Source organism: Daldinia decipiens (assembly GCF_022478715.1).
Source record: "Daldinia decipiens strain CBS 113046 unplaced genomic scaffold F4813scaffold_2, whole genome shotgun sequence".
NCBI classification, from domain to species: Eukaryota; Fungi; Ascomycota; class Sordariomycetes; order Xylariales; family Hypoxylaceae; genus Daldinia; species Daldinia decipiens.
This window is the reverse complement of record NW_026054545.1, coordinates 419,469-443,933: the sequence shown is the minus strand read 5'-3', so window position 1 is coordinate 443,933 and position 24,465 is coordinate 419,469. Positions and strand designations below refer to the sequence as shown.

At 50.1% G+C, this 24,465-nt stretch overlaps 6 protein-coding genes across 6 annotated transcripts; 2 read left to right on the top strand and 4 right to left on the bottom strand.

Moving 5' to 3' along the window:
* Nucleotides 1-222: 222 nt before the first annotated feature.
* On the top strand, nt 223-2,197 carry F4813DRAFT_98139 (putative toxin biosynthesis protein). Its single transcript, XM_049249102.1, has one exon. The coding sequence runs from the start codon at nt 706-708 to the stop codon at nt 2,020-2,022; it is 1,317 nt and encodes a 438-aa protein (XP_049104067.1). The 5' UTR covers nt 223-705; the 3' UTR covers nt 2,023-2,197.
* Nucleotides 2,198-2,635: 438 nt separating this feature from the next.
* F4813DRAFT_98194 (uncharacterized protein) lies at nt 2,636-8,765 on the bottom strand. The gene is made up of 5 exons (XM_049249103.1): nt 8,243-8,765; nt 8,068-8,174; nt 3,148-8,007; nt 2,937-3,086; nt 2,636-2,884 (listed from the first exon to the last, which is right to left on the bottom strand). Exons 1-5 carry the CDS (start codon nt 8,644-8,646, stop codon nt 2,688-2,690), a joined length of 5,718 nt encoding a protein of 1,905 aa, XP_049104066.1. The 5' UTR covers nt 8,647-8,765; the 3' UTR covers nt 2,636-2,687.
* Nucleotides 8,766-10,454: 1,689 nt separating this feature from the next.
* Nucleotides 10,455-12,532, bottom strand: F4813DRAFT_343473 (thiamine diphosphate-binding protein). Its single transcript, XM_049241540.1, has 2 exons — nt 11,828-12,532; nt 10,455-11,769 (listed from the first exon to the last, which is right to left on the bottom strand). The coding sequence occupies exons 1-2, from the start codon at nt 12,416-12,418 to the stop codon at nt 10,996-10,998; spliced, it is 1,365 nt and encodes a 454-aa protein (XP_049104065.1). The 5' UTR covers nt 12,419-12,532; the 3' UTR covers nt 10,455-10,995.
* A 1,411-nt stretch (nt 12,533-13,943) lies between these two features.
* F4813DRAFT_98062 (ubiquinone/menaquinone) lies at nt 13,944-15,465 on the top strand. The gene is made up of 2 exons (XM_049249101.1): nt 13,944-14,394; nt 14,507-15,465. The coding sequence occupies exons 1-2, from the start codon at nt 14,045-14,047 to the stop codon at nt 15,165-15,167; spliced, it is 1,011 nt and encodes a 336-aa protein (XP_049104064.1). The 5' UTR covers nt 13,944-14,044; the 3' UTR covers nt 15,168-15,465.
* Nucleotides 15,466-16,232: 767 nt separating this feature from the next.
* F4813DRAFT_378464 (uncharacterized protein) lies at nt 16,233-19,104 on the bottom strand (the record flags this gene model as incomplete). Its single annotated transcript, XM_049245336.1, has 4 exons — nt 16,233-18,033; nt 18,100-18,211; nt 18,271-18,430; nt 19,099-19,104. The coding sequence occupies 4 exons, from the start codon at nt 19,102-19,104 to the stop codon at nt 16,233-16,235; spliced, it is 2,079 nt and encodes a 692-aa protein (XP_049104063.1).
* A 2,359-nt stretch (nt 19,105-21,463) lies between these two features.
* Nucleotides 21,464-24,174, bottom strand: F4813DRAFT_384811 (uncharacterized protein; the record flags this gene model as incomplete). Its single annotated transcript, XM_049246156.1, has 2 exons — nt 21,464-21,706; nt 21,757-24,174. 2 exons carry the CDS (start codon nt 24,172-24,174, stop codon nt 21,464-21,466), a joined length of 2,661 nt encoding a protein of 886 aa, XP_049104062.1.
* Nucleotides 24,175-24,465: the final 291 nt, after the last annotated feature.

Below are 24,465 nucleotides of genomic sequence, written 5' to 3'. Positions count from 1 at the left end.
AACGCGGTTAAGGTAGAAATGTGGACTGCATGGCGTGACTATCGCGTCAAGTGCATATCAATTAATTAAAGTGCGAAGTACCGCTCGAAATGCCATCTACACCTGATAAATGCATCAACTTATCTGCCCCCGCGATAAACCCCCGCCCCTTGCATCGGCCGAGGTATATGTAAATTCATTATCCCTGCAGCTTTTGTGCATAAACAGATCGATCGGCTTTGACCATCACAACCATTAAATCCGTAAGTTGGCTCTGTGTATTATATTTAGACGTATACTCGTGTCTTTAGATTTTCTGTATTTTTCTGTATGCAAGCTTAATACAGTCTAGTTGAGTACTAGCTAATAATCCGTCCTAATCCGTCCTAATCTGTCCTAATTGGTTGTTTCTTCTTATACGAGCGACATCTACCCCGGCGTTCTTGGTTTGGGAGCTATAATAAAGGACAGCCTCGGCTAAATATAACAATACCTACCTACCTCATCGACGACAAGACCTTGGACAAGGCTCTATTTAGATGTTTCAATGCTTTCAGTCCTAGGTTAACAATATATCCCACCGCTTATTAGAACCAGGCTTTATTAGAACTCCCATCTTCTTAACCAAGTCTCAAGAGATCAACCACCATCTATCCAAAGGCAATATACCCATCCATACGTTATACCCAAACACTCATACATTCATACACTCCATACTCGCCCACCATGGCAACGCCCAACCCCTTCCCCTTCCACATAACCGAACACACCATCCCCTCCCAACACATCCGCGAATTCCCCCGCGCGACGTCCAACTCCCAAGAAGACATCCTCTACATCAGCATCAAGCAATACACCCCCATCGACAACCCCACCCCCCAACCAGGCGACGTGACCATCCTCGGCGCCCACGCCAACGGCTTCCCCAAGGAACTCTACGAGCCGCTATGGGCCGACCTGCACGCCCGCTCCAAGGCGCACGGCTTCCGCATCCGCGGCGTCTGGATCGCCGACGTGTCTAACCAAGGCTACAGCGGCCAGATCAACGAGACCACCCTCGGCAACGACCCCTCCTGGAACGACCACGCGCGCGACCTCCTCCACCTAACCAACGTCTTCCGCGCCTCCATGCCCCGCCCCATCGTCGGCGTAGGCCACTCCTTCGGCGGCGCCGTGCTAACCAAGCTCTCCCTGCTGCACCCGCGCCTCCTCACCACCATAGTCCTGCTCGACCCGACCGTAACAGAATTCACATTCCAGCGCCGAGGCCCCGGCAAATCCCCCGCCCGCGCCTCCACCTTCCGCCGCGAGACCTGGCCCTCCCGCGCCGCCGCCGCCGACTCCTTCCGCCGCAGCCCCTTCTACCGGGCCTGGGACCCGCGCGTCCTCGACGCCTGGATCGCCCATGCCGTGCGCGACACCCCCACCGCGCTATTCCCCAACCCCGAGAAAGACGGCGGGGCAACCCTGCGCACGACGAAGCACCAGGAGGTATTTACCTTTTTCCGCCCGCTGTGGCCGTACCTCGACCCAGTTACCCGGGAAGTCGACCGCGACGGGGCCCCGGACTTCGACCCGGACGTGCAGGATCAACTTCGGGATCCGGCCAGCGTGTTCCCGTTCTACCGGTCCGAAGGAGGCAGCATCCTCAAGCATATACCTGAGGTGCGGCCATCTGTGCTCTGGGTCTTTGGTGGAGACAGCGACTTAGGCGCTCCGGAAGGCCGCAAGTTGAAAACGGAAACCTGTGGGATTGGAGATGGGGGTAGCGGTGGTCTTAAGCTGGGGCGGGTGGACCAGGTCGTCTTAGAAGGCCGCGGCCACTTATTTCCGATGGAGATCCCGGATGAATGCGCGAAACATGCAGCGGCGTGGATAGGAAAAGAGATGGTGCGGTGGCGAGAAAAGGAGCGTGAGTATGAGGAGTGGGTCAAGCTGCCAGTCAAGGAGAAGACGACATTAAGTGAGAAGTTCCTAGATAATGTCGGTCGTCCGCCGCTGAGGAAGAGTGGATCTGCAGCTGGTTCGGGGTCTAAATTATAAGAATGAAGTTACAGTGTTTAATCTGCATTATTTTCAAATGCTCTGGCTAGGAGGGGTTTAAGACGAAAGTATATGCCCGAAGTAAGCATTTGCTCGACATGTATTAGCTATAGATATTGGAAATTTCATTATTAGGGCTATCACACAAGACCGTAAAGGTAGCAAAGTAGCAAAGTAGCAAATCACTATTACCTAAAGCACAAGGGCGAACGAGTTGTGAGCCAATACCTAGACAAATTGGCCAGTCTATCTACCGATGAAAGCCACTCCTTTTGCGAAAATAAAACAAAGTAAGCACTAAGCCTTCTGTCAGGGCTGTCCAGTCTGATGCCAAATCCTGCCGGGAATCATGTTTCATTCCTACGCCGAAACAACCTTTCCATGCATCAGACAAAGTCCTCTCGCAACCCGTCCATATTTCTCTTGTGCTTGCTGCCAACTTCCTTCTTGTCAAGAGTCACGATGGGGCATCAGAAAGGAATTATGGTTGGTTTGCCAAGAAAAAAACAACCGCTCCCTAGTCAGCTGCGCTAGGGAGGCGAAAGGGGGGGGAAATAAATAAATCAATGCCTCATTTTGCTCATCAATGCCATCCATGTACTGCAATATTAACGCGTATAATATTGCGCTTTCTCATTGCCCATTATACCGGTAGATATAGATATTTAGGACAGATGGAAGGCACCTTGACCTTCCCTGATAGCAGTGAATAACTGTCGCCTCATGCTATCGATACTACTGTAGTCGGGCAACTTCAGGTAGTTGACACAAGTCATAACGCTTGGAAGGTAGTCGTCAGATGTGTAGGGCGGCTCACTAGGCTTGCACACCACAGTGAACATAGGGGTCAGACTCTTGAAACCTGTAGCTACGGTTAGAAACACATCGACGAGATAAGGAATCGTAATACATACCTCCAATAGGAAGCTTTGGACTGCCAGTAGTGAATTGCAGGAAGTCACGGCGCTGTGCAGGACTAAGCTCACTCATTGTCTGAAGCAAGTTTCTGACGGATTTACTGTCCATGTTGAAGCCATGATCTGCCTTTATGGAGTCCATAAGAGCTAATAAAAAAAAAAAAAAGGTTAGCTTCACTGATATCATTCATGAATGAACACAACTTACTCTCTAGAGACCAATCCTCATCAACGCGACCGAATAGTGCCACCAACTCATCCGGCGTGAACGCGCTTAGGGCAGAGTACGGGAATACCTGGGAAAAGCCGGTGCGGAACGCTTCGACCTGACGCTTAACACCGCGGCCTAGAGTTAGATCAGTGACTTTATCGAGATATGACTCGACATTGTAGATGGTAACAGGGATATGAGACCCGCCAGGTATGAGCTCAATTTCGGGATAGCCTGGCAACGTGAAGTCCAATGCTAGGTCCTCTAATGTTCCGTTATCCACCACAATCTTCTCAGTGTCGGCGACCTTCTGTGCAGCAGTACGGTTAGGGTCTTCGTCGATAGCCTTCTTTGCCATAGCAAACTTCTTGATGTGTTTAAGTGAATTGGCTAGCCCAGGGTCTACGATCTTGACGGCACCAAGAGATGGCTTTACGCTCGAAGAGCCTTCACCGATACGGAAAAAGATGGGATTGAAGTTAAGGTCGATGATCCGCGAATCGATCATAGATCTTGCAACAAACTTCCCAAGCATCTTGAACAGCTGCAGAATTACGTTCGCGCTTGAGTCGTCATCGCTTATAGGCCGAGGGAATAATCCAGCAGGGCCAGAGATAAACTCGTCCGAGTCGTTGGAATCCATATCGCGCCAGAGCCTGAGTTTCTTCTTGGAAAATTCTTTGGAAACAGTTGAATAAAATTCGAGAGTAGGTCCAAGACCTGTCCCAACCTCCTCAAAATATTCAACCTCGAGAATGCTCTGCGAACTGCCGTAAAGTTCCATCACTTTCAACGCTGATTCCAAAATTTTGGATCGCGAAATTCGTACCTTCTGACGCTGAAGCCGGCCAAGGAATACGTTGTCATCACGCCGGTCACGGCGCAACGTCTCCTCCAGCTGCGCATTCTGCCATCGACTCATAGATCGCGCATAGCCAAATGATGTTGACTGCAGGAACAGGTGGCGGGTCTCAAAGGGGAAGAGGAACGGATATAGTCGGGCTAGGTCTTCGCTCCAGCTCGGTAAACAGTTACTAGCCACTATGAGAGGCTCCTCCAGTTGCCTATTGAGTTTGGCAGTCAACTTTGTATTGACAAATTGTGATAAGGGCTCAACATTCAATTTTAGAGTGTTCTTGTTTTCCACTATAATATCATCGATGTTGGCATTGAGATCGTGTAGAATGTTCAATAGGCGGAGAATGGACGCCGTTGTAGGATTATTCGTAAGCGAGGCAGGTACACCGTTAACGTCAGGTGCGCCGTCAAATGAAGGCCCGAATCCGATAGGTTCCGCGGGAGGAGGCCCTGGCACACGACGAAACTTGATAACATGCATGGTTGACCAAACACTGCGGTTAACGTGATCGTCAGGAGGCGACGAGTTGTTGTGAACAGCCCGATAAATAGTCGTCTCGTTTGGAATGACCCGCTCGTTAAGACTGAATTCGATATGCCAATCTTGGGGTACGGCTTGGATGGCAGCTGCGTAGGAAAGTGGTCGAGAGGTCGACGGAGCGCTAGGAGTTGGGGTTGGCGTGCTCTGCTGCGATACTGGGGGCTGAGGTGGCGCGCTGCGACTTGGAAGATTGGTACCGCCAGTCTGAGCTGGAGTAGGGACCCGGGTTCCATCTTCTTTCCTGGCCGTGATCTTCCCTCCAGCCGCCTCCACTAGGTTCACTGCGGATGGTTCGCGGGCAGGGGCATCTTCCATATCTTCGTCCAACTCGCCAACTATAGCATCGAGAGCACTACTATCAGCAGCCTCAACTTCTTCATCCTCATCGGTGATCGGCTTTTCGTCGGCGCATTCCAATGCATTTTGCAAATCCTCGTCATCTTCCGGCGGCGGAGGAGGCGGTGCGGGGTTATGAGACTCGCTTGGTTGAGCTGGTTGACGTCGCGCCGATCTGCGGAGAATTGCCTTCTCGCGGCCAGAACCCGCTACCGAACCCGGAGTAGACGGGGTATCGGACTGTCCCGGCTGCTTTGACTTAGATCTCCGCGGCTGATGAGAACCGGAAGCCTGGTTCGGGACCGGAGGTGGAGGAGCCGAATAGCTTGATCCCAACCGCTCAGCGAGGCGTTCGGCTGACGATAATCCTGCCGAGCTAGCCATCGCGGCGAGAGCTCGAGATAATCCGTCACGGGGTCTCGGGCCACGAGGGCGCTCGTGTAGGCTAATTCGAGGTCGTAGCCAATCATCTAAAGCTTTAAAGGTTGCAATTGCATGGATGTGGACATTGATACTGCGGAACGAGCGAGGGATGTCGGAGTCTTCGTCAGCAACTAGTCTCAGTCTAATCTGCTTTGCCAACATGGAGGCCGCGCTGCTGCGATTTCCATCAAACGTGCTATGGTGGACGGTAATAACCTCGAAGTGCTCCGACCGACTAAGTAGATCTTGAAGTTTGTGGATCAAGATACTGAAGGGTGTCGCAGGAGAATCTGCGGTTGCGGTCTTCGGTTTTGAACTCACATAACGACCCATGAAGACCTCGAGGAATGCGGCTCGTGCGGCATTTGCTAGCATCTCGTCGGGGTTGCTAAAGACCTCTTCTAGAACACGCACGAGCCCTGAAGAGAGCAGCTCAGCGCTTGTAACGCTGTCCAAGACGTCAGCATCGAAATAGGATGCTAGTTTTTCAAATAGGACGGCCCCATTCTTAGGAGATAGATCTTTGGCAGTTCTTCGGAGGTAAAATCCCTCAATCCCAGAAGCAAGAGCTTCAAGATTATCCAGGATCTTTTTGGCCTTCTTCTTCATGGATTTACTATGCTTTTCTGTTTCGTGAGTCTCTAAGAATTTCTTGGCGGTCTCGGCGATGCGGGTCTTCATAGATGGGATATCCCCCACGTAGGGTCGAGGCGGCCCATCAATAGACATAGTAGATCCGTCAGAACTAGCAGGCGAACCGGACATCTCGTCGTCATGATGATCATTCTCTTGGTCCTCGTCGTCGTTCTCCTCGTCATCATCATCCTCCTCTTCATGGTCCTCCTCCTCTTCATCTCCAGAGCCGTTATGTATCGAGACCCTGTCTCCTTCGTCTCCAGATGCCATACTATGATCTGCCGGTGTCTCAGCCGCCTTGTTCTCGGGCTCTTGATGATCTGCCGCCAACTTCATGATCTCAATAATAACCCCTTCACGGTAAATCTGGTAGCGATAGATGTCATCCAGCCGGTTCAGCAGAAGTTCCGTTATCTGAATGGCAGACATGACAAGCGAGGGATGATCCTGCTGTGATAGTATAGAGGCCAAGAACGAGGCGTAGGGAACAGCCTTCAGGGCATCGACGAGAATATCCTTATCTAAATTCGATAGCATCTTCAGCTGAGCAGTGAGTACCTTTTGTCGGACGCTCAAGTTTACCGTGCTTGAAAATGCGTCCGTCAGCGTAGGGAAGAGGATCAACGCGAATCTTCGAACTTGGTCCTTGCACTCGTCGAGCAGCTCGAGTCTCTTCTCATTAGACGACTTCTTACGGGACCCAAACGAGGATGGGGTAACGGACTCAGCAATATCAAGATCGGCTGGGATCGGGAGGCCCGAACCGTCAGTCCACTTCAGGCCTGGGAGCAACTCGCAGACGACGTTAAGAGTCTCGATAATTTGCTCGCGTGGCCGATGGATCAATGCCTGCATGATAACCACACTATCAAGCTTCGAAGCGACGTCTTCCGTCTCACTAGGAGGAGAGACACCCGTAAGGATCTGATAGAGAGTCTCGACGACGTTTAACTTGAAGAGTTCCGCCGACAAGCTCGGGCTTGCACGGGCCGTGATAGCTAGAACCCGGAGGAATTGGGTGTGAATATTGGCGCTGATGAGGTTCGTGGTTCCGGGAACCAGAAGCCGCAGTATGACTTTCAACAAATCCACACTGACGAGCTGCTCCAGCTTCGACGACTGATATTTGAAACTCTCGATTATACGAGTAACACAGAGCGATGCTTGTTCTACAACTCGCTGGTCGTTGCTGTTCAACACGTTTAGGAGAATTGGCATAACTCCAGTGATCACGTTAAACGAATCCTCCGGGATGTTGCGACAGCAGTTGGCAGCAGTCGTGACAGCAGTTCGTTGAGTGCCCGTAGGAAAGAAGTCTAGGTAAGTAAGACATGCGGTTAAACCGCCTTCTCTGACGATGCTTGTGGGATACTCGACAGATATCTTCTCCAATGTGCTCAGCGCTTGCTCTGCGAGATCAATATAGTGAATCTCTAGGAGCTTCTGGCACAGAATTGGGACAGCGCCACCATAAACCACGTTGGCAGCGCTAGCCGGTAGAGCTTCCATCAAATTCGCAAGACATCTGCAAGCAAGAAGCATGATCTCCGAATTTTCTTCGCCGGTAATCTCATTGGGCTGCATTAGGGTCACCAACTCCTTCACGAAAGCATCGGGGGAGAAATGCCCCGACAGATTATCCTCGTTGGAAACAAGAAGAATCTCAGCCAGCTCCTGCAGAGCCACCAGCTGTGCCGACGGGTCCTCTTTCTGTCGAAGGTGATGGAGGATATCTCGTAGCCTAGACGATAGTCCAGACATCATACCAGTCAGCGCCCTGAGAGTGTTGGATAATCCCGATCCCGGAGGCACACCGAATCCGCCAAACGGATCGTCGTCGTAATGGCGATGGGGTTCATCATCATCGTCGTCATTATCGTCGCTATTGTCTTCGTCGGGATCATGCGCGGGCGGAGGTGGCGGCGGAGGGGGTGGCGCTTCCTCCTCTTCCTCGTGATCCTTGGTACCCGTCATAGTAGTATCTTGGTCAGGATGAGGCGGATGGTTGCTAGATGTTCGCTTCGAGCGGCGCGTAGAGCTAGACGCACCTGTCGCAGGAGATTCTATTCATAAAGTTAGTATACAATTGGACGCATTGACATGGTAGTAGGGCTATTTCATACCTTGGGCTGCCTGGCTATTCTTCTTGTTGCGACTCGACTTGCGGCTTGACGAGGCTGAAGTTAAATTGGTAGAGTCCTGCATCCTGGCGGGTGGGGGTGGGTCAGAACTGCAGTGGGCAAATATTAATATCAGTTATGCATTTAAAATACTAAAGTGGCGCTTTGCGAAACATACCCTGCTGGGCTAGACATAGAAGCCGTATTCTTTCCTTTCCGCTTACGTGTAGCAGTAGGAACAGGTATAGGTACAGCTGGAGGTTGTAGAAGTTGTGGAGGTTGTGGAGCTTGTGGAGCTTGCTCTGAAACTTTCTGCCGCTTGGATCGACGAGCCGATACAGCTGGCTCGCTCGGTGGAGGCTGGGTTGGCGAGCTATTCTCACCCGATATTGGCTTTCTCTTTCGCGAGGACGTCGGTCTCGATGAAGATTGGACGGGTTGAGCGGATTGGTTCGTACTTGTATTATTTCCGGCGGTTGCAGGCGAATGGCCAACAGAAGCTTGGGGAGAGTTAATATCTCCCTGTGATGCTCCTTGACTCGCTGCGTTGCGCGCAGAGGAGCGTGTGACTCTGGAAGACATGAGTATGTAGTTCCTGGGGGGGTATGCGAAATAAAAATAGGTAAAGAGGTAAAGAGGTAAATAGGTAAGTAGGGTAACTCGAAAAATAAGTGTGGAGAGTGCAAGAGAGACTTCAAAAGAAGGCGAGAGGGTTTTGATAAGCCTGGCCTCGGGAAGCGGGAAGCTTTGACGGTGGGACGGCTCTCGTAACAATAGTAACGAGATTTAGGTTTAAATATGTCGACGCTTTGCAAGCACCGTCAAATGCACCTTTACACTTGTCATGAGCTGTACTTGGCTGCCTTTATGACGACTAGCATAGCAACCAACGACGTTGGCTGGAGATGGATTGCTGTGACTGGGGCAACAATACAAAGAGGGTATTGTACTTAGGTACGAATCGAGGCATCCATCCAAATATGAATATATTGAAAGACCAGAACTCGTACCCCTCCCTCGAAAATGTGCCCGTCAACCACAAGGCACTAGCCTAGACGTATCGGCGATAAAGGACTAAGGAGGGAACAATTGACAACAAAGTAGAAATGTGATAAGAGGAGGAACGATGGTAGGCAACGGGGAGGTTACTGTTAGGCTGATTGAAGGAGGTTGATGAAGAGCAATCAGACCTGATACGGGAGAAAAAAAAATAAAGTGGTACTCGTTGTGTTGTACCAAGGTATCGTATAGTGTAGGTTGAGTAGGTAAGGTGTATGTTATGGTTATGTATGTGAGTGTAGGAGAAGGTAGGTATGTACGTAGATGTATGTTGTTATGCTGGAACTGTATGTGTATCGTACCTGGGGGATAAGGAGAACGGCGACGAGGCAGGAGCGGTCGATCGCAAGTTCAAGTTTAGATTTAAATCTGTAATAGAAGGAAGTCGCGCTTGAGGATCGTTATCGACTGCCGATCGAGAGCGCGGGTTGGCAGCAGAGGGTTTTCGTTCTGCCATGGATTACGCCATGAGGCACGGCGGCGGTTGAAGTTTTCTGATGAGTTCGAGACCTTGGCCACGCGCTCAACTTTTTTTTTTCTTCCGCCTTTAAAAATTACTCGTGGGAACTTGGGAACTTGGGAACAGGAGTGAAACGAGACGTCGGTCGAGATGGATTAATTGGGAAGGATACTATTCAATTTAATACCTTATTCGACTTGATATACAGGAAAGCAACTAACAAGCCGTAGATGCCGTTGCAGTTTGAACAATGGAAATGATGGAACCAAGACGGCAAAGTTGTTGTTGTTGTTGTCGTCAAAGCTTTAGGATCGGAGTTGGAGGTTCTATCGGAGGAGGTTCATTCGAATGCGTCGGCGGGCGGCTAGACGGTTGGGCGAAAGGTATGTAGGGTGGGTTGTGCGGGTGTGTGCTAGGTACTTAAACCATAGTAGACCCGATGCCAGGCTGTCTATAGCCGTGTTATAAGACCCTGTAGCAGTTCGTGCGGGTAGGGCGTGTACGCTAGTGATGCTTTATTGATGGCGTAACAGGCGTGTCGATAGTGGCAGTCAACTAAACCACTAAAGCACTGCATGCAGGGATGTATTGTTTGCTACAAGGGACCTACCTAGTAAAGATACGTGCATATACCTACATGTACTACATGTACCTACCTAGGTAGTTGAAAGTACCTGTATATTCTGGTATTCTGATGAGGTGAGAACTGATGAGCAGGGGTGCGATTAAATCTTTACTACTTTGATGCATGTACGGAATACCTACCTAGGTAGTATGTACTACATGTAGTAATGCCCACCAAGCAATAACGTTGAGTTGTTTGATCATCAATATAAAAATTCACTTCTTGCAGCTCTTTTTGAACTGTCTACATTTTTATCTTGATGTTATCGTTAATAGTCAAAGTTAAATTCCACTATGTATCCTTAGTTAATGTTTATAATGACCTAATGCTTGTGCTTCGATATTTACCTAAGCAACACTAAGTTAAGCGATGACATCACCGGTTTTTTCTTACTTTCTTTCCACACTCAATTTCCATACAACTTGACACATTCATGATACATATTAGAAATCCTTCATATAAGTAGATCTGACAAAGTAAGAGAAGTTCCTATGCTCTCCCAACTGGACCTAATTGGCAAATTCATATAAAATATACTATAAAAATTTTGACATTCTCCATTTCTTTGTCCGACGTGGCTAACAAGCGTTGGCTATTTCTCAGCATCTACCAATCAGTAGATAGGAATTTTCACATTTCGTTATCATACATCCATAGTCATTCTTGTATCTTCTTTGCAATTCTGTAGTATTTCAAAATGCAGCTATCAAGATCGGATTTGCAACCTCTTAATTAAATATAAATGCTTCTTATATTGAAGGGTATTCCCCTAATGGTGGTAATTTACTCATGATTTTAAACTATTAATACCATCTTCATACTCGGCAAAGTCGTACTCGTCAGGGTACTTCTCAAGATGGAGCTTCAGCTGCTCCATTTGGGCTTTCAAATCAGGGGTTAGTTCCTCGTAAACGTCTTCGAACATAGTCCGGATAGGTGGCTTCTTCTCTCGTTCTGCCTCTGAGAATGCCTTCAGCACATCCCGCCTGATGCTTTCCCGAGCTTCTTTCTCTTTGGACTCGTCCCAGAATCCCTTTGCCTCCATATACTTCCGCAGCCTCGCAATAGGGTTGTCCCGGCGTTTCCAGTCTTCAACCTCCACTCGTGCTCGATATGCAAAAGAATCATCGGACGTGCTGTGGTGGCTAACACGATAGCTCATTGCCTCTACAAGGACTGGCTTGCCTCCATCTTGAAGAGCCATTTCCCTAGCTTTCTTAATAACCTCTCTAACCGCCCACAGGTCGTTCCCATCCACTCTCACAGTGTCAATCCCATACCCTATCCCTCGACTAGCAATGCCATCGCCTCGGTATTGTTCTAAGGTCGGCGTCGAGATAGAGTATCCATTGTTCCGACATATAAAGATAACGGGACAGGACCGTGTTGCAGCGATATTCAACGCTGCATGGAAGTCTCCTTCACTAGCAGCACCTTCACCAAAGTAGACTATAGCCACGCGGGGAGGTACAGTTGGATCATTGATATGTTGCATTTTAAGGGCATACGCAGCCCCAGCAGCCTGTGGTATCTGGGTAGCTAGAGGCGATGAAATTGTATGCTATATAAAAAAGGTTAGCAATGAACCAACGAGATATAGATAAATAGGCACAGCATACGATGTTCAGTTCTTTACTTCCGTAATGTACGGGCATATTTCTACCCTTCCCTAGGTCGTGCTTATTCGCGAAGAGCTGGTTCATAAAGTCTTTTAAGGTATATCCACGCTGCACGAAGAGCCCCTGCTCACGGTATTGGCAGAATATAACGTCTCGCGGGTCTAGTGCCGAAGCAGATCCGACACTAATAGCTTCTTCACCAGCCGACACCATGTAAAAGCTTAGACGACCCTGTCGCTGTGCGTCGAACATAATCGGATCCATTATTGAGACGGTTAACATATCTCTATATAGCTTTATAACTTCCTCATCGCTAAGATCCGGCTTGAATGAATCGTCAACGATATTGCCATCTTGGTCGACCGCTCGGTATGTCGCTAAGGCAGGATAATCGGAGGGCACAACGAATTTGAGGTCGCTGGTGAATGCGCTTTTCAAAGCGCCAGGGAAGGACACATGGCTCGAACCCGGGCGTTGCGATATACTGCCAGCTAACCGAGCAGGCTGTTGGAAGCTGGGAGAACGGGGAGCGCGGAGTACAGAGCCCGCAGCCCTTCGTAGCGACGCGAGAGAGAGTACTTGTGACCTCATTATAGCTTGGTCATAGCATCTTATATACTATTCACCAGTGCAGATTGCAATTGAGCCTTACATAGAGTGAGGAAGTAAGATTTGGTAGCAAAAAGTTGACTGCATAGTTACTCCCCGACATTCTATGTAGGTGAGACGGGATTCCGAGGCTAAAGACGTCACTTAAGCCGGCGTAAAGCGAAGGGTCTAGACCGAGGGGAAGCTAACTTCCCCAGCTTTTCGAATTTATTACATAAGCATAAGCATAAAACAACTTCTCCTAATAACATAGTTAAGGTTACCTAAGGTAGTTACCTGTTATGTAATCTCAATTGCATTTATTACACAGAAAATACACTCCTCTTGGTATAATAGTCTTCATATAGCAAGATAGAATTAGAATTTATTACCATATTAATATTTAAACAAGCCTAAGATCCTAAGATTTTTAAAAACTATTTTGTCAACTCTGACTACCAAGTATTAGAGATGAAAATACCGTGCCTGAGAGACCTAACCTAGCCATGTGACAATATAAACAATCAAGTCCGAGTACAAGAAAAGCGCACATATATCTGTAAACAAATAACAAATAGCACACCTAAGAATTAAGTTCACCCACATGTACGTCCCTAAGGTACAAAGTGACATTTCCAACATTGGCGTCGCTCGAGAAACGATGTGCGCTACTCCCAACGTACATGCCGCCATAGCAACAGCTCTCTACCACATGAATCATGCCAAAGCAGCAAACTTCTCATGCAGAAAATAATAAAAACAAAGCTTTGTCGTGTTTCCCTCTTTCCGTACCGTACCTACCTACCTTACGATAACATAACATCCCACTCCAAATAACAATTATTAACCTTACCACCCCACGTCCCCAGGCCAAAGCGCTACCTACCATCCTCAGCACGGACTTATCCCCGGTAATGTCAACAATGAACGAACCCACCATAATTGGCATAATTGTCATGATACTCGTCCCGCTCACCGCAGTCCTAATATGCTGGGGCTACTCGGCATCCGAGAAGTTTGCCGCGCTGATGAGACGCTCGACGCAGCATCACCAAGCCCACGTGCAAGCGCAGCGACACGCGGCCCAAGAACAAGACTCGTCTATCGACGCTGCGGTTGCGGTTTAACGAGGTAAGTACCTACCTACCTATATTTGTTCGTTGTGTTGCGGGAAAGCACATGCCTTTGATATTATATGTACATGTATGTATGTAATGTCATTGAAGATGGATGGATGGATGGGATGGATGGCCCCATTTCAACCAATCATCTCAAATACCCCAGACATCAAAGCTAAATGTCTTAGCGTCAAGCCAACATCCTGGACCCAGATATCGGGATCTATGTCCCAAAAAGGTCAAGTCTGACAGGGCCAGCCCACTGTGGCTAGTGCTCCTTCGCGGAAGCCACCCGAGTGACCCCCACATAGGTACATGGGAACATGCCGAACGGAGATCGTCGACCGTCCGATCCGTAGTTTTTTTTTTTTTTGCCCGTAGCTTCACCTCGACCGGGCCGGCTGTTCTACCTCCTACCTGCCTACTCGAGCTTAATTAGCTACCGCTTCTAACACATACTCCCAGGAAACCCTCCTCAAACCCAGGTGACGGCCAAAAACAGCGCAGAACCATGGCCGCCCGCCCGCAATCAGTCCTGCGCGCGGCTGTACGAGTATCAAGACCGACCTTTTGCTCTTCCTCCCGCCATGTCCGACTATTCAGCACAACGATACGTAGCCCACGACCTGAGCTCTCTCAAAACTCTACCTCTACCTCTACCTCTACCTCCCAAGCACACACCGCTGCCGAGAATGGCGCCAGCAGTAGCAGTGGTAGAAATAGTACAACACACTTCGGCTTCCAAGACGGCCTCTCCGAGTCCGAGAAGACGGAGCGCGTGGCCGGTGTCTTCCACAGCGTAGCCGAGTCCTACGACCGCATGAACGACCTTATGTCGTTTGGCTGGCACCGCGTCTGGAAGTGCGTATTCCCCTTTCTTACCTCCCTCTCCCTCCCCCTATCCCTCAACCCCCCCCCATCACAAAACATAGAATAGAGCCCAGAATCCAAGCTAACCCCGTCCCACCACCAGAGACCACTTCGTCTCCTCCCTCAACCCCGGCCTCTCCTCCTCCACACCCCCCAAACCCCAACGCATCCTCGACGTCGCCGGCGGCACAGGCGACATCGCCTTCCGCATGCTGCACCACGCGCACACCCTCAACCGCAACCCCGACGTCCACGTCACCATCTCCGACATCAACCCTTCCATGCTCGCAGTCGGCAAGCAGCGCTCCCTCTCCCTGCCCGCCTCCCAACAAGCCGCGCTCTCCTTCCTCGAAGCCGACGCAACCTCCCTCCCCCCCGCCGCCGTCCCCGACAACTCCCTCGACCTGTACACCGTCGCCTTCGGCATCCGCAACTTCAGCAACATCCCCGCCGCCCTGGCCCAGGCCCACCGCGTCCTCAAGCCCGGCGGCGTCTTCGCCTGCCTCGAGTTCAGCAAGGTCGCCAACCCCCTCCTCGACGCCCTATACAAGCGCTGGAGCTTCGGCGCCATCCCCCTCATCGGCCACCTCGTCGCTGGCGACCGCGACTCCTACCAGTACCTCGTCGAGAGCATCGAGCGCTTCCCCAGCCAGACCCAGTTCCGCGATATGATTCAGGACGCCGGCTTCGTGGTCGGCGGCCAGGGCTGGGAAGATCTGACGGGCGGCGTGGCTGCGATCCACAAGGGCATGAAGCCCCTGTAATCCCATCTCGTCCGGGTCCCGCTTGTAGATCGAGAAACGGGGAGGAGGGAGGGGAAGACCTTTGTACACTACTACCAATGTTCCGCATTTACTCCGTAGAGAGGATAGGCCCGTGACGGCATCGAGGCCAGGCAGAAAAAAAAGGTTGGACGAAACGAAGCGGGGGTCCGAGTCTGGGTTTATTGTACCATACATACACAATACAGCGCAAGTGCGCGTGACTTGTAGACTCCCCCCTTTAAGTAGCATATGCGACATAACCATTGCATGCAGTTAGGTTGACGAGGAGAGAAGCCCGCCCTAAGGCTTGTTAATGGCACGGTTCGCCCTACGAGTCCTCGTGTTCAAAGGACACACACCGGCTTAATCATAGACCCCCTACTTTAATCTACCGAAAGAGGCCTCACTCCACCATATCTACGAGTTATGACCCCTTTAGATCAGTCCTTAGTCCCTACGAGCAGTGGCACAGATATCATAACTTTTCAGAGTTCATTTCATTCGGTTGCATTAGCAAAAGCCTATAACAACGTCCGATCCAATCCGATCCTGTCTGGTCTGTTTCAGTCCGGACTAGGCTGGGCAAGTTCAGGGTATGTCCCTACGAACAAGCTCCATCGATCGAGTCATCATACGAACCAGCCATCAGTATCAACGCGAAGAAAAAAAACTATTCATCTCAGTAGGTTGGGTCACCAAGAGGGAAACGAAGAACGTTCGTACGAAGTACGTTGGCAGATTTACGTCGGTGCAAACCATATACATCCGTCCATCCGTCCATCCGTCCGTTCAACCGTTCAAATCCCTGGCCTCGTTTCACTCCCCCCTTCCCCTTCAATATGACGAAAACGACACTTGGTATTTTCTTTTCACTCCGAGACTCTTCCCTTCGCAGGCCGACAGAATCTCTGAACTCCACCTGGTTAACGACGGAAAAGTTGTGCTTCGCGGAAAGGATGTGCCAGAATACAAGCAAAAAAATAGTTATCTCGCGCCCGGCCACGCGAGGTCATTAGTAGAATATGGGTGACAAAGTGGGTAGAACCGTTACGTCGGACGATTCTTTTACGAATCGCCACCGGGAGCCGGAGAAGCGCTGCCGCCCTCGCCTTTGCCTACTCCTCCACGACCGCCCCTGCCACCTCGGCCACCACGCTCGCCTCGGCCTCCTCGCGCTCCACCTCGACCACCACGTTGGCGACCGGTCTCGGGACCGCTTTCACCACCGCTAAGAGTACCGCGGTCACCGGCGCTTCGGTATCCGCTTGCGTTATCTCTTCCTCGGCCACTACCCCAGGTTCCTGCTCCTCGACCGCCAAATGTCTGCTTGGATTCGCGGGGTTGGAATATCTTCACTAAGGGTCTCGATCGGTCCTCGGAATGGCGGACCTTGAATTCGTCGGCGAGACTAGAGTAAGCAGCCTCTCGATCTTCGATAGTGTGGAAATGCACAACCTTATTGTTACTGTTGCTTCCCCACTTCTCGATCTTGGCGATCTTGGCCTTGTGCTCGTCAGGGAATATCTCCCGAGTTTGCTCGTCACTTTGGACATTCATAACGAAGAGCCCGATGATGCTATCCGCAGAAGCTCGAGGAGCCGGCGATGGTACAGTTTCCGGTCCGTTGGCTGATCCATTAGCACCTGCAGGCTTGTCGTTCTCCTTTCCAGCAGCCGTGCTAGGAGCTGGGGATGAGGCCGTCGGCTTAGGCGTGGCAGGCTTAGGCGGCTGGAGAGGCGTAGCTGCGATAGGCTTTGAAGGTTGCGCCCCAGCCGAGGCGTTTCTTTGAGAACTAGCAACGGGAGGTGCAGGCGTCACAGAAGTCGCAGGAGCAGCGGGGGGTAGACCGCTGCCGCCGGCCGCCGGTGAAGGTGTGCCCTGAGGTATCGCAGTCTGTTGCTTAGCCCCACGGTGCGAAAAGTTGAACCCCTGTGCTCGCATCTCCGTACCAATGCGGCCATCTTGAATCTCCAGAGCTAGCCAACCAAATGCGGCGTCTGCCAAGTTGAAATTCCACATATTCTTGAAAGCGCTTTCATCAACTTGACCTTGTACGCCGGGACCGCCGACCGGGCCACCAAAGGGGTTTCCGCCAGCTGCGGTTCTAGGCATCTTGTCAACCAGCTCAAGTGCGTTCCTAAGCAAATTCTGCTGGGCTTCGTTTTGTTGAATTGCCGGCTCAACTTCGCCCTTGACAGTCTCCCATACATCGCTGAACGAAGCTTTAGAGGCGGCAAGTTTACCACGGTAGTGGTCCAGAGTTGGGTTAACGCTAAATTCGTTATAAGAGCTACCATATCGGAAATGTAGGCCGGCCGAAATAGAAAAGTCGGCCTTAAGGCTAACTGATAGTTGATTCAGTATACCTTCACGAGTGGGAGAGGCGTGCGTAATGAAGATACGAGTCTCCGTAGGGTCATAAACACGGTTCGCAGTGTCAACTAGCTCGCCCATCTGCAGCAGGGTAGTCCACATAGTGCCTTGTCCACCTGCAATAGTAGTTCGGCCTTCGCCATTGTCAAACAGCTTGTGCATGACGACCGCACCGCCAAGGCCAAGAAGTCGCAGCTTAACGCCGCCGATTTCCAAGAGCATAGATCGAGCCTCGTCAATAATGTGCAAGTTCGGTACCTTGTACTCGCCAGATCGGAATTTCTCCAGCACGCGTACATCTTCGCAGGCACCCCAAACGGTGTAAACCGGAACTTCGAGTCTGATTTGTCCGCTGATGAGTATAGGCAGTTCGGATAAGGGTAGATCCTGAGGGTTGAATCGCGCCTTGACTGAGCCCGGTCCACCTTGACTGATACCCTTCTTGACTTCCTCGGATATCAACGGCGAGTATTGGGCGACATGCTTCAGAGTCCTATTTCATAATGCAGTCAGAATACTGTTCAACTCACAAAATCAAAATAACAAGTACAAATCTTACTTCTCCGCAATGCGCTCTAAAGATGTATCGTCATAGAAGCCAAAGTCTCCAGTGTGAATGATGTGATCGGCTCGCGCTGTCTTCGCAAGTTCGTTTAAAGATCGCAGATTGCCTATCGGGGAAATGTTAGCTTCATTCCGCTGCTAATCAAAATCAACAAGTTTATCTTACCTCGTACGTCGGCTATGCAAAGAACTCGAATCGGCCCAGACTGGACTACTCGGCCTTGGTTAGGTAGAAGAGGGACGGCACCTGGCGCAGGTTGGCCAGGGTTCGGGTGGCTACTGGGAGCGCCGTTGGGCATATAGCCCTGGCTGTTGTAAGAGCGTTGCTGAGAACGGTTAGCCGCGAGTGATCGAGGATCAGTTCTGGGTTCTGGAATGAGTTGGCGACCAGAGTAAGGCAGGCGAGGTAACTGAACACCGCCTGGTAACTGCTGGCGAGAGCGATCACTACCGCCCAAGATACTGTAGTGAAGGCGATCAATAGCGCGATGATGGTCGTGAGACTGGCCGTTAGGTAGATTGGGGGGAACTGGAGGAGGCATCATGAAAGCTGGTCCGTCCCGCAAGCCGTGTTGTTGGAGAGGAAGTATGCGATGCTGATGCTGCTGGCAGTGCTCACAATGTTGGCAGTGCTGGATAGCGGGAGCGGGAAAGTGCTGAGGTTGGAAGGGATGTAGTTGCTGCTGCTGTAGCTGTAACTGCGGCGGCAGCGGCAGCGGCAGGGGAGGAGGTAGTGGAGGCAAATGAAGCGGATGAGGTTGATGAAGCATAAAAGCTTCAGGTCCACTAGGAGGTGCCATGACGTTTTCGGGGGGAGGAAATGGAATACGATACATTACGAAAGCATTCCAGGATTTTGATGATAATCTTGAGAAGGTGCAGTTCAAGTAATAAATTCAAAGGTGATTGTTGCAGTTGAAGAAGGAAACTATCCTGTCTTTTAAAGTGCAGGTTGTACGCGCATGATTGGGAAACAATTAGAACAAGCACTCACAGCCATGGACAATCAGTCTCCGCGGTAATGGGGGCTGTCGAAGATGTGCCGAGAAGGAGTTGTCGTAGCCTGAGAGCCGTCACCGGGGGTTACGGTAAGGTATAGATCCGTAGAGGAGGAGGAAGGGTAGTCGGAGATGAGGCGCGTGTATGAAGGCCTCGAGATCGAGATGGCCAGGTGGCTCGACGACGTTAAACGAGTCGTAAGTTCAATGGCAAACGAACAGAACGGGTATCTAAAATGAACAATGTATCAAGAATTGATATTGGCACGACCTACGAAGATGCAGACTCGAGGTAGACGGCCGTTTGCCAGTAGAAATGTTACGTATCGGAAGGTGGTGATGAGTGAGGTCGGTAACTTTTTGGATTTTCAGCGGCGACAGCAAGTGTACGAAGGTTTGGGGCGCCGAAAAAAGTTGGACTAGGACCTAGTAAGGAACTCGCGACAATCACAAGCTTTATTAATTATGATTGGCTAGAATATTCAGCCTCGATCCACTTGATCATTTGCATGTACCGGGATACTCAAGAACCCGGTCATAGATTGGCGGGGAGCAAGGTATACGGTACTTGAAGTATTTCTCAATTGTGTAGTGCACGTAGTGGACCTAATGCCTAACCTTACCTAACCTTAGTGTAGGTACCTAAACGTCTTCATATATTATGTAACTATTCATATAGTCATTACTATGTTTTCAAGTTCCATACGTGTGTGTTAAAGACATCTCCTGAATTAACCTGAATTAACCTGAATTAATAATATTTTCTATATTAAGCACGCATTTATATAGGCGGATATTTATAGGTTAGACACCTATATGGCTCGGTTGATAGAAGTGTCTAGATGTCCATATATTCTTGCTACGCCTATCAAACGCCTGTGTCACATTAGGTACGGTTGGTAGTACACGGTTGTGGGTTTCTACCTGTTGTCTTACATACCCAATTACCAGTTAAGATGATTGTTAATTAGGTTTGGTGGCCTACGAGGATATCTGTTTGACAAGGCAAATTAGAAAGGCGTCGGAAAATACCTAATGTTATAAAAGTTTATAATTTATAGCATAGGAGACTAGATTATACTGAGTTGTATAAGCCAGGTTTATACGGAATCGAGTTTATATAATTTACGTATTTATATATTGTCTACCTACTTCAAGTCAACAAGCAAACACATCGCTCGATTAGAAGCGCCCTAGTAGAAAATATATATCCAGTTAAATCAGTACTTATATTAACGCAAAGCTTATGTCCATCGCTCACTCTATCATGCAGTACACGAAGACATCCTCACATAACCAATCAGCGGAAATTAAATAAGAAATATTTCCCCCTATTGGTCCCATTTATCAGCCAGAGGAAATTACTTCCAACACATCTCCGAAATGCGGGAAGAACTACGGGAAGAACTACGAAGATTTTCCATTCGCAAAGGACCTGAAGTCCCCACCATGCTGGAGAGACAACCTCTCAAGTTTCCGTACTTCGCTGAAACTACATTTAAGAACTCCTTAGACGACACAACTGCGTGATATAAAACTTCATACCCAACAGTGTAGCACTGTCATCCTTAATAGACCTACCACACCATCCGTCGAACGAATCCTGCGTGAAGGTTAGCAGCGTCGGAGGTATTATACTAGGTTACAGATATCCAACACCAACCCGTAATACCCGGCGTTGATCGAGTAAATTCAACCCCTATCTCTAAACACAAGTATGTGCCTTATCGTATCAACAGCCCGCAGAAATCACATCGACATCACAAAATTCGCAATCAATCAAGCCGACAACAACACGCATTTGTGCCCGAAGGCCGATTTTATTCTTATTATGATCCACGGGTGCTATTCTCCCCACCCATTCCACGACACCACACCCACGTCCATACCCATCTACGCTCCAGGCCAGTTCGTGCCATGCTTCGTTTCATCCCTAGAAACGTCCTAGTAGATGATGCACTGAATATATGTATTTTCTCCCGACCCTCAATTTTTATTTTCCTTCCCTGCCTTAGCTCGCGCCGGGTCCTAGCTGTGTAGCAGCAGATAGTCGAACAGACTCTGGAGAGCAAAAAAGGCCAGTTGGTTAGTCAGTTTCATATCCCCGCTGCAAATGCCATTCAAAAATCCAACCTTGGCCACCAGTGATGCTGCCGCTACCCGCCCGAAAAGGGGGAGACGCCGGGTTTATATGGATAGGAAAGGGGGAAGTGTGTGTTGGTGTCTTTCGTCGGGCTCCTGATGGGCTGCCCTGCACGAAACCTGTAGCAAATACTTCCTGTGACCGAAACTCCAAGGCAATGCACTGATATGGTCACCACGTCGGTGTGCTTGTTGATCACTGTCTAATACGTAGGGTTATCACCACATTTCTTCCTCTCCTGACTGCTGCTGCTGGCGGCGGCCGTTTTCGTTGTGATGGTATTGCACATAAGTAGAGTAGTAATCTTTATCCCCATCCTGGCTGTTGTAGCCGTCCTGATTGTCGTGACTCGTTTGGTCTTTGCTGTTGTGATCGTAGTCGTAGATCTCAGCTGCTTCTGGGTAATCTCCTGCTTCGTGTTGCATACCAGGATCACCGTATTGCTGCTGCTGATTCGATGACTGAGGTCAGGTTAGAGCTAAAATTCATCGGATTCTGTATGAGAACTCACTCGATGGTATTCAAAATTGTACTGATCCATGCTCTCCTGCGCTTGTTGCTGCTCCAAGTACTGCTGTTCTTGCTCGCGCCGCCGCCTTTCCTCTTCCTGTAACCTCTTCTGCTGAGGGGACTGGGGAACTTGTATCTGAGGATGCATTGCTTGGACCTTTGCTAGGTATGAATACATAAAATTACTAAGCAGTACTTGGCTATAAAGGGCACGGCGAGGATTGGCGAGCTTAATATGCGCCATTCGATAGATAGCTCGTTCCTCCAAGAGAGGGAATCTAGTCCAGTGATAGTCGACATCGGGCCGCTGGGGTCGGTATGGGGCTGGTTCTGGTGATAATGATCTCTGAGCTTGATGTTTCCTACTGGTCGAATCCCTCTCGCTTCTTCTCTTACTACTTCCAAAGAATGAGGCAAATATCCCATCCTTTTCTTTCTTTTGATCAGTAGACTTTCGACTATCTTTCTTCCTCTCTTCTTCTAGCCTGCTGTCGACGCTTTCACGGTCGAGTAGTAGGCTCTCTCGTCCCTTGTGGATGGCTGTATCGATCGAGGTCTGGAGGACGTCGAGACGAACGTTGTCGTGGGCTTTCTCTACCAGTGCCTTAGTCTTGGACTTCCTGTTCTCGTCATCCTTCTTTTTCTTCTCCTTGTCGTCACTCTTGAACCACTTCCAGGATGTAGACTTGGACTTTTCGCTTTCGCTTTCACCCTTTTTACCCTTCTTTTCTGGTTTCCTCTCCTCGGGTGGGTTGAATGTGGGAATAAAAGTTAGAGACTCGGTGCTGGTGGCGCTGCTACCCGGGAAAGGCGAAGGACTTTGCGACATGTCGTTAAGAGGTCGGCTAGAGCCACTCGGAGTCCTAGTTTGCTGTGAAGTCTGGCCTGCTGCTTGCGGTTGGGAAGAGCTTTGGAGCGGTTGACCATAGTTCGGTCTTTTACTTGAACGCGCTGGAGGCTCAGCAGGTGGCGCTGGAGATAAGGACTGGACAGCATTTCTTTGGGAAGACGATCGTTCCGGGAAGGGCCGGTTGATTTCCATAGCCTGCGCTCCAGAATGATCCTCTTCTGCCACGGGCTGTTCGAGAATTTGTGTTGTCGAACCCAAAGTCCCGATAGCATCAGCAGAGGATGTACGGGTTGGCCCCTCCGGTCTAGCGGAAACAGCTTGACTTGGCTCCTGAAAATCCTGCTGCTCGGGGTCTTCATATAAGTCTGGCGTTGTATCTTTGGAAAAGGTTTGCTGGCGCCGCATAGGCTTTGATGGTCGCGAAAAGCTATCTGAGATGGGTTCTGATTGCACACGGGTTAAACCGTGCCCTGGTGGTGCCTCAATAGTCGATTCACTATTAGGCATTGCGCCAGAGTCTTCTTCGGCTTTCTTTGCTGCTATGCGCTTCGAGAAAGGGAGTCGCTCGTCGGACCTGAGCGAACCACTCTGCCGATTCTTGAGACTGCCACCTTTTCGATACGTGGTACGGGTTGATCGACGCAAACCCATACCTGGCGCAACGGGAAGTATAGGCATATCGTCCGCATTTGGCACTTCACCCCCTCCATCCTGGCGTTGCGAGTCGAGAGCGAGCTGTTGAACAACTTTTGACGGGTCGTTTACCAAATCGTCGATGCTAAGCTCTGACGGGCCTTGCCCTGGCTGTCTTAGAGACTTATTCCTCTCTAGCCTCTCGGCACCATCCATATAACTTTCTGCGCCATGACCCCCTGCGTTGTCAATTTGCCTGGAGAGCATCGACTTCTTCCTCCGCAATCCACCCGAATTGCTCCTGTCTAAACCATCTACGGAGAGCGAGGATTCGGCAGACCTCCGTTTCATGGTCTGTACCCTCTTTTCAACAAAGTTCTTGAACTCAGTCGGAGCTAGCTCTGGATGGACATTGGCGGGAACCCATAAAAGTCTCGAAGGATCTGCGTCGTCGTCTCCTTTCGGTGCTATCGACGGCATTGCCATTAAAGACATTCCCTGGAAGGGAAGCAGGTCAGGGTCGCTATTATTAGAAACATCCATCGACATGCGCCGTAAGGCTTGTAGGTTGCTTAGCTCCTGGGCAATATCGTTCGGATTATCAATGTTAGTTATCGGATATTGCTGGGCATCTTCACGCATGTCGCGAAGTGTAGGCGACATGGGAGTAATAGGAGACTTGGGGCCCGACTCGTATGAACTGCTTCTCGACGTTGTACTTCTCTGACTTGACATTCGACCGGGGAAGGGTTGCGCTTTCTGTACGGAGTTCCCATTTGTTGTAGGACCAGATGGGGGTTGCAAGCCAGTGTGATCCGAAGTCGTCCGGATAAGTGGAAGTCGACGTTCTTCTATCTGCTCGCCACCGCCGGGAGCTGCGATAAAGCTCATAGGACGTATATCACTATTCGGGTAGTCGTCGTCATCGCCGTACATGGTCCCGATGGTCTCGGTTATGTGATGGGTCGGATCGGATATGGAGAGCTGGTTGGCATGGCCACGCCGGCTCGAAAAGCTTTCACCGACATCGCGAGGCCGTTGAGAGGTCTAAGCATAGGAGCACAGGTCAGTTGCGAATGGTCTCAACATAGAAGGAATAGGCCAAGGATAAAAGTAGGGTAGACTCGGTGGTATTGGTATATGCTTCACGGGGTACGGGATGAAATATATGGTATTCCAAAGGCCGGTTCCAGGATATGCGACTATGTTATCCCAGGTAGACAAAGG